Raw genomic sequence first — 9963 nt, 5'->3', positions numbered from 1 at the left:
TGGTCCACCTTTATGGCGATATCTCGAAAAGGCGTTCACCTACAGAACTAAGACCCACTCCTTTTTAAAATACTCATTAACACCCTTCATTTGATACCCATATCCTACAAACGAATTCTAGAGTCACCCCTGGTCACCTCTATGGCGATACCTCGAAAAGGCGTCCACCTATAGAACTAAGGCCCACTCCTTTTAAAATACTCATTAACACCTTTCATTTCATACCCATATCGTACAAACGCATTCTAGAGTCACCCCTGGTCTACTTTTATGTCGATATCTCGAAAAGGCGACCACCTATAGAACTAAGACCCACTCCCTTTTAAAATACTCTTTAATACCTTCCATTTTATACACATGTCATACAAACTCATTCCAGGATTACCACTGGGTTCATTTTCCTACATGATGATTTTCCCTTATTTTGTCTCCAAAGCTCTCAGCTGAGTATGTAATGTTAGGTTACACCCTTACTTGTTATACTCAGCAGAGCAGAGCTCACAGAGTATATTAACTTTGTTCGCATAACGGTAATCCGTAACGGCATAAACTAATCGAGATAGATATAGATAGACTTTTATATATCAAAATGATCTGGGTGAAAAAAGAAATTCATTTAGCCATGTCCGTCCGTCCGTCCGTCCGTCCGTCTGTCCGTCCGTCTGTAAACACGATAACTTGAGTAAATTTTGAGGTATTTTAATGAAGTTTGGTATGTAGGTTCCTGGGCGCTCATCTCAGATCGCTGTTTAAAATGAACGAAATCGGACTACAACCACGCCCACTTGCCATAATTCTATACCAAATATGAAAAAAGGGATGAAACATTGTCATTCGACTGGTTTATTGACGCAAAATATAACTTTAGAAAAAACTTTGTAAAATGGGTGTGACACCTCCCATATTAAGTAGAATGAAATGAAAAAGGTCTGCAGGGCGAAATCAAAAGCCCTTGCATCTTGGCAGGAATACTGTTCGTGGTATTGCATATATAAATAAATTAGCGGTACCCGACAGATGATATTCTGGGTCACCCTGGTCCACATTTTGGTCGATATCTCGAAAACGCCTTTACATGTACAACTAAGGGTCACTCCCTTTTAAAACCCTCATTAATACCTTTAATTTGATACCCATATTGTACAAACAAATTCTAGAGTCGCCCCTGGTCCACCTTTATGGCGATATCCCTAAATGGCGTCCACCTATAAAACTATGGCCCACTCCCTTTTAAAATACTCTGTAATACCTTCCATTTGATACCAATGTCATTCAAACACATTCCAGGGTTACCCTAGGTCCATTTTCCTACATGGAGATTTTCCCTTATTTTGTCTCCAAACCTCTCAGCTGAGTATGTAATGTTCGGTTACACCCGAGCTTAACCTTCCTTACATGTTTATTTTTATTTTTATTTTTTTGCTTAAAGTCCACACGGACACAAAGCGGTCGACTACTAAGATAAATATTCACAGAAAGAAAGTTAAAAATATCAGGCCAGACGTGAGAGTATTGAATTATGCAACGCGGTAAACGAACATTCAAAGCTGATACAGTTATATAAGTTGTTGTAGTGCGAGCACCAGTTGAGCAGTGGAATATTTTTGGCAAAATTTTGCTGGCAAAGTAGTAAATGAAAAGGCACAAAGTGCCTGGACGTTCTACCAGGAACAGCAAAATTTAGTCGGCTAACAATATCAGAGGAGTCAATCTCACCCATAATGACCTAATGAATGAAGATTACCCCGAGTAAAGTTCTTCGATTTTCTAAAGTTGGCAGATTAATAAGGAGAAGCCCGTTTCTATATGGTGGCATATGCCACTTGAATCCCAGTTAAGACCACGCAGTGCAAATATAATGAATTTCTTCTGTACCGACTCAATACGCTTTATAAAGTTTTGATACCCTAGGCACCAGACACACCAACAATACTCTAAGATTGGTCGTACCAACGATGTGTAGAGGGTCTTAGTCAGATACGAATCATTAAAATCCATCGCTTCACGAATCCAAGTATACCCGCTGCCTTGCTTACAATTGATGAAATATACATATTAAAAGTCAGTTTTGGATCAAAAAGGATGCCTAGATTACTTACAACAGATATACGCTCCAAAGGCGTGCTGTTTAGTGTATACGATGTCAAACTTGGCTTCACTCGTTGAAATGTCACTGGTTTGCATTTTGAGCAGTTTAAAACTAGTAAATTGCCTGTAGAAGCTCCACGCGGGAGGTCTCCGAATGCAAGTATGAGTAGCAAAGTTTAACATCATCCGCATACATAAGAGTTTGGGAATGTATGAGAATTGGTAAGTCATTTATAAACAAGGTAAAAAGTAATGGACCCAAATGACTACCCTGAGGCACACCAGACGTTACATCAAACAACCTTAAAAAACTGTTTTTAAACAAAACTTGTTCAGTCCGATTCGCGAGATAGCTTGTGAGCCATACAAGTAAATGATTCGGAAACCCAATTAAATCAAGTTTGTAAATAAAAAGCTCATGATTGACAGAGTCAAAAGCTTTACTGAAGTCGGTATAGATCACATCCGTTTGCCTATTATTTAAAAATCCATCCATTACAAAAGAAGTGAACTCGAGCAAGTTGGAAGTGGCTGATCTACGCGGCACAAAATCATGCTGCCAGGGCGATTATTCGGAGCTACACAAGTGTTGAAGTTGAAATGTAATTATTTGCTCAAATATTTTGGGAATAGCTGAAAGCTTAGCTATACCTCTATAGTTCTCGATACTAGATCTACTACCTTTTTTGTGCAAAGGTATAATAAATGATTTCTTCCCAATCAATGGAGAAGTGGCAGATTCCATAGATAATTGGAATAATTTATATATCGGCTTAGATAAATTAACTGCGCAATATTTGAGCACACAATTAGGAACACCATCTGGACCCGTAGAAAAAATCGGTTTCAAAGCCAGAACGCTCTGAAAAACAGTATTCATATCAATTACTTGATTAGGAATACAATTGAAATTTTCCAAGTTGTGCGAGTATTGACCAGGCTGAAAACTTTTGGATGAGTAGGTCGACTTGAAGAATTCTGCAAATAATTCCGCAATGTCATTACCAGAACTGGCATTCTTGCAACCCAAATAAAAGGTAGCTGGAAAACCAGATGTTTTTCTCTTAGAATTAACGAAACTGTAAAATCTTTTCGGATTGTTGAAAAATTCAAATTTACAACTGCTTAATATTGTGACGAATGTTAGTAACACTAAGGGATACTATCATCTCTAAGCCGATACTACACATGTGTACATACAAGCAGCGGTGAAATACTCACAAAAGTACGCAATCATAAGCGAAGTAGTTCTCACATATACACACACACATGGCTATGCAAAAGACTATAAACTACAAATTCACATGCATATATCTGAGATACTCACAAAAGTATGCAATCATCGGTCGAAGTATTACTCGCATATACACGTGCATATGGCTATGTAAGAGGCTATAAACGTACATCTGTAGTTTAAAGCTGGTAAGTTTATAGCTGGTAACCAAGTAGAAAATTTTAGCAGAAGAATCGTGTAGACATTTGGGCACAGGGTATAAAAGCGGCTAAAGCTGAGTAATCTGCAATCAGTTTGATTTAAGCACGCTATCGGTATTTTTGTGAAGTATTTTCAAAGTAGTCTAATAATTTTCATTATTGAATATTGGAGTTATTTATTCAACAGTTTAGCGATACGAACATTAATAGATGGTGTAAAATAAGCGGAGTTTCCCTAAATTCATTACAATATGTACATATGTATAAAAAAAAAAAAAAAAAAAAACGGACAATGCTGATATAAAAAAACGAAAAATTGAGATCGATAGGTATTAATAAGAGAAACATAATGGTATATTTTTTTTTGTTGGGCAAACAACAACAACAAAAGTTATTAAAGGTCAAAGTTCATAATAAGCTTTTTTTTAATCTAAATTACTTCTAAAGTATTGAACCGATTTTAAAAATTTGACGTCGTTGGATATGTATTTCCAATACCTTTCATTTGATGTATATCTTAAATATATAACTGCAAAGAATTTCCTGAAATAATATAATTTTTTAAAAAACATATCAAAATTTTTAAAAACTTAATTTTTTTTTAATTTTTAATTGCTGTATTAATTATATGAAAATATAGTTTGGTAGATGGGAAATAATTTAAGCTTTCATTTAAATTTATATATAATATCCTTAGGCCCATCAATGCAATACCAACTGTCCTGTTCCTGGTATACCAAAACTTAATTTTGGGCAAATTAACAGTAATTCTGCGCAGAACACCTGGTATTTGTTTCCTTTATGTGCAGAACACCATTCCGAGTTGGCGGCCTTCGGCCGCGCTTATTTAAATAACTCTGGGCTACGCCATGCCAAGTCCGGGTGGTTGCCTGAACCGTGGCAATATGCCACGGTACGCACTCTTTTGCGCGTTTTTAGGTACAGCCTAATAAAATTACAAAAACTATATTTTGAAAATGGCAATAAGGCCATACTGGCTTTATTTCAATATACATACACATACATACATATGTACAAATAAATAAATTTACTTAGTAAATATAGCACTTTTAAACAACGAATTTTGTAAGTATTTTACGGGATAGGAATACAAACAGCATATCAAATGAAAGGTAATTTTACTACCTATACAATGAAAAAAAATTTTGAAAATCGGTTCGATACTTAAAGAGAAATTTAGATTTAAAAAAATGCTTCATATGAACTTTGACCTTAATAACTCCTGTTATTGTCATTTGCCCACAAACAAAATTGTGTAGTTATACTCACCTTGACCATGTCTATCAATCCTCATACTTCATTTTTTGATTTTGGAATTGTCCGTATACTGCACTTAAGCCAAAGACTCAACTCCCCTGAAATTTTTTTTAGCTCAGGGCCCGTATAGCTTTTTACGATTCGTGGTCGAAATCTATTTTTAAATCCAAATAGCTCAAAAATGATGAGTCGTATTAGTGACATATGAGTCGTTCATGCGTACACATAAAATCCACAATTCTTTATACATTTTTTCATCGTTTGGGTGGAAATGGATTTCGATCCATGATCCTATGACATGATACGGTCCCAGATAAAATGCTTAACTTACTTAGTTAATTGGCGCTTAAGCGTCTAAACTGTAATTTAAATCGTTTTCCACCTGTTCCTTTCAGCGGAGCTTGGGCCGCCCTCTTCCTCTGCTTCCATAGGCGGGTCTCGATAAGAATACTTTTTTGGCTGCAGGATCATCTTTCGTTCTCATGACATGACGTAGCAACCTATCCGCTGTGTTTTAATTCGCTGGACTATGTTGGTGTCTGCATGAAGCTCGTACATCTTTAAATCTTCTTTGGTACTCGCCGTTGGCGACGCGTAGCACTCCCATAGCCGCCTCATCTAATGTTGTCATTGTCCATGGTTCTGCCTCCTATAGCAGGACGCGTACGATAAGTGACTTGTAGAGCAGGATTTTCGTTTCCCCGAGAGAGGACTTTACTCAATCGCCTACTTTGTCCAAAGTCGCATTTATTAGCAGGACTGATCCTTCGCTGGATTTCAAGACCGACATTGTTGTTTGTGTTAATGCTGGTTCCTATTTATTGCTTTAAGCAATACCACGCCATGGGGTGTGATCTGGGCTCATATTACGTTTAAAGATTAGTGACTGAAATCCAATAGATATGCAACTGTCAAACTATTTCTAAAAATTGTAATAAGTTATGGATCTAACCATTATTATCTGTCGATAGTTCACACAAGTTATTAATTCAATCCACCAGTTCAGAGCAATTGTGATTTAAAAAATGAGTTTCGATCACGGATCGTAAAACGTAATATGGGATCTGCTTATTACCGAAGAAGCACGGAATACATCAGGATCTCCCGCTTTCATTAAGGCGGAACCACAATAAACTTTTCATATAGATGCGTTCAACGCAATCTGATGCATGTCACAACCACGCAAGATCTTGCGTTTGTAAATACATAAAGGAATATCAGACTTAGCAATTCAAATTTTTTTCGCCTTGCCCATTCACATACAAAATTTCGGGAAGCACTGTTATACACATTATCGCTATGCAAGAAAAACACTTTCTATCATATTTGTATCGTATCTATTTGTTAAATTGAAGTTTTTAACTGTGCATAATGTTAGAAAAGTACCAACAAGTGGGAGAAATAACTTCACTTGCAAAGTGTGAAAGCACCCTTAGCGAAAGCAAATGTCACAATTCTTTTTCTTATGCTTTGCTTGGAACAAATGCTGGAGGTTGGCTACTTTTTCATGTCAGATGGTGACAGTGTCGCTCAATCTGCCTTTCTCTATAAAATAATGTCCAATCTACTCATAATGCAAAAGATTGTGTTAAACTCTTACATATGAAAAACTGCTTATGTGACGGGGCTTTTAATTTGGAGCCATCGTTGTATACATTTGTAGGTGTATCGTACCTTTCGCCATTTCCTCTCGCTTGTGTCAACCTCTTACCACCATTATGGCTTTAAGATCTTCACTGATAAGCAAGCACGGGATCAAGTGATCTGTCTGCCCAATATTAGAATGGGTGAACCATAAATTACTTTTTTCACTATTCTCCATGTAAATGCACGCAGTTATTTTGCTTATCATTCATTTAGGTTATGAATTACAAATTGTTTGACATTTTCCAAAAAAAAAAATGTTACATATGTATATATTTCAATGGAATTATAATTATATTAATAATTCATACACATACATACTTATATGCTAATTACAAACGCTTCTGGAATAAAAGGATTCATTATTCGAATAGCCTCTACCTAGTAAGCAACAACAATTTATAATGGCAAATAACAGCAGCAGCCAAAAGGATAGCTTGATCACTCAAATCGCAGACTAGATCAAAACTGCGATTAACTAAAAAAATCGCCATCTTCAGAAAATAAAAAACTGGCTGCCTCGCACATATGCGCCAATGCAATTTTAAATTTTTACTAAGTCTGTTCTCGTTGACTAATGAAGGTATTAATAAATCGAGTATACAGTTCAGTAGGTATTGAATTGGGAAGTCCGGAGAGACTCATGGCTTCGAAAACCCAGATTTTTGAGTTAGCTCCCTATTGATCTAGATGTGCGAAATGTTACTTTTCCCGCATATGTCTGTATGTATGTACCACTACAATCATTGGAACACTTAAAAACAAATTTACATACATGATACGCACACACATACATACTATACGATATTCACATATATACATAATGCGCTCACACATTCTCTAATAGGCATGCTTTTGAGAAAATCTGCTACCGTTATGAGGATCGCTTGACAGCCATTGTTTTTCCAAGAGATACATACCTCCATACTGTGCACATATATGTACATACGATTGTGTGTATATACTCGTGCATATGTAATTTACCCAATACCTATTCAAAGAAATATTGAGATAAATGAGGGGAGCAATTTTCTTCTGCGCATATTTTCCCAACTCCTTCATGATGATGCTAACAGAGATATATATTTAGTTAGTCAGTCTAAAGTAGATCATCGGCCATTCATGGTGCAATATTTCTGCTTTGTTTTATACATTTTCAGCATCTTTCTCGAAACTACCCGTCGCATTATCATTTACATAGTTCAAAGATATCGTACGAGGCGGGATTATTTGTGTTTGGAGCATTTACGTGGTATATAAATACGAGCGTTTAAGTAAATATACTACAAGTGTAAAGATTGTTAAAAAGCAATTAAATATTTGTAATCTGTAAAGCATTCTAGTGAAAAATAATAATAAAATAAATTAGCAAGTGAAAGTGCTTATAAAAATAAATGCTTCCCTCACCGTATTATCCGGCAGCCACGCCGCTGAACGAAATGCATTTGGGGCGTTCCGAATATTTGTGTGCCAATAATCCGTCGGTAGCTGCTATGCTGTCAGATAATAATGTTGCTGCTGTTGCTTATTATTATCAGCAATTGCATCCGTTTCTAAGGATAAATAACAATTTTTGGTCAATACCGTTATCCTTCCTGCAAAGCTCACATCGTCCGGAGAAACCTCCATTTTCATATATCGCTCTTATCGCTATGGCTATTAGCAGCGCGCCCAACCAGCGGCTTACATTGAGTGGCATCTATAAATTTATTATGGAAAAGTAATTACAAAATTTAAACTGTATTTAAATAGCTTGAAAATTCTCAACCCATTTGTGATATATAGATATTAACAAAGTTTTTTTTTTTTAATACATTCCTATTTTTTAGGATATATTAACCTAGTCTTGTATGTGTTTTCACCTACATATTTAATAGACGAAAGATACTTATATCTATATATTTCACACCGGGGTAAGAGCATTTCAGAAATTCGTATTGCACCCGATTTTGTTCACATCGCTACAAATCAAACATAATATCCAAAAGATGTCTGTACTTTAAAGGCATGTATTTTATAGCGTTTTCTATTCTGGAAAAATTGTTTGCCTTTTCTCACTCAGTGGGAACTATATTGTGAAGGTATCATACAAACTTACGAGAGAGAAACCAAATGGCGACATTATTTTTAGAAAAGAAAACGCCATTAGACTTTGGCAACATATACCGCGCCTTCGAAATTATGATGCCTCTTGTTGTTACGAACCAAAAATTTTTCTACGAGACAGGTTGCGAAAATGCATTTTTGTACAAATATTTGGTTTCGACTGCAAAAGTAACTAAGGCATAGAATATATCAGTTTACTGCTAAGTTATATGCTTAAGCTAAATGTTAGATACGAAAACACAAATAGTATTACCAAGCTTTTTTACTTTTGAGCCTTGAAAAGGAGGCGATCTACCTGAATGAAATTATTTGTTAATCTAGTTGGGAGTCTTTTAATTTTCTCACAAATTTCTAGGTTAGGTTTATCAATCAATCAATTGGCTGGTCCGTGAGGACCTCACATAGACTGCATGAGTTTTACCAGAAGTTTGCTTAACGACCAAATTGAGAAACTTATGTTATAGCATAACTGCGTCCTCTTGGCAAATACTTGAATCTTTCTAGGACATATGCTACTTGCTGCTTCTATATCTGATAGCTATGCCTCTCCTAACAGCTGGAGTCTTAGCCTTGCGAGCGCAGGACATGAACACAAAACGTGATCGATCGTTTCCTCTAGAAGGCAGTGTCCAGTCAGAATACCCATCATGAGCCTACATTCACCTCTTTTCAATGATAAGAGTAACTTAGCTAGTCGCTGTATTACCTGCACATGGTCTTCGACATTTTGCAGCCCCGCGCTTGCTTTCACGCCTCTCTTGTTGGGTCGATCATGTGCAACTCTCGCCTTCTTTTAATCTCGGCCAATCTAATTGCAACGTCCATGGTGTAAGTTCCGAGCGCATTGTTTACCTAGCTCATCCCAGGAACACCATATATATGTATATTTCTCCCTATCCCGATTCTTTTCAGAGATAGCTTACACTCTAACACTGTTTTAGATTTTGTGCTATGGGCAGGGTCGTAGAAAGAAAATGTGGGCCCGGGACTAAACAATTTACGGGCCCCCTATAAAAAATCCACGAATACATTTGATTTGATTTTGATAATTGGAATTAATTACGTCTCATTCATGAATCATTATTGATGGATTACATCAAAAAAATTGTTTGCCACATCAACTAAATGATTTTTGGACTAAGAGCTGAAAATAAAATTAACACAAATAATCTTTTCTAGTTATTTGGTAGCATTTTAATGCATTTCTGATAAATTTAATGATGATTATAAATTTTAATTATTCAATATAGAAGGTTCGGATATCAAAAAGTGGCTTTTCTTGCTTTTTTCGCTACAAAATTTTTATACTGAGTTGAGCAGAGCTCACAGAGTACATTAACTTTGATTGGATAACGGTTGGTTGTACAGGTATAAAGGAATCGAGATAGATATAGACTTCCATATATCAAAATC

General features: G+C 36.1%; 1 protein-coding gene across 2 annotated transcripts in view; it reads left to right on the top strand.

The window, feature by feature from the left end:
* The first annotated feature begins 3438 nt into the window (after positions 1-3438).
* The window catches only part of FoxL1 (Forkhead box L1), a 54217-nt gene continuing 47692 nt past the window's right edge, over positions 3439-9963 (top strand). The window contains exons 1-2 of one of the 2 annotated variants that reach the window (XM_067756778.1): positions 3439-3510; positions 7605-8164. In XM_067756778.1, the coding sequence (XP_067612879.1) occupies positions 7839-8164 (326 nt within the window). In that variant the 5' untranslated portion in view covers positions 3439-3510; positions 7605-7838. Of the gene's footprint in view, positions 3511-7563; positions 8165-9963 lie in introns of those variants that run through there. The other variant, XM_067756776.1, reaches the window with a different exon arrangement.

This window comes from Eurosta solidaginis, chromosome 5 (assembly GCF_040869045.1).
Source record: "Eurosta solidaginis isolate ZX-2024a chromosome 5, ASM4086904v1, whole genome shotgun sequence".
Lineage (NCBI taxonomy): Eukaryota > Metazoa > Arthropoda > Insecta > Diptera > Tephritidae > Eurosta > Eurosta solidaginis.
This window is presented reverse-complemented; position numbering and strand designations above follow the sequence as displayed.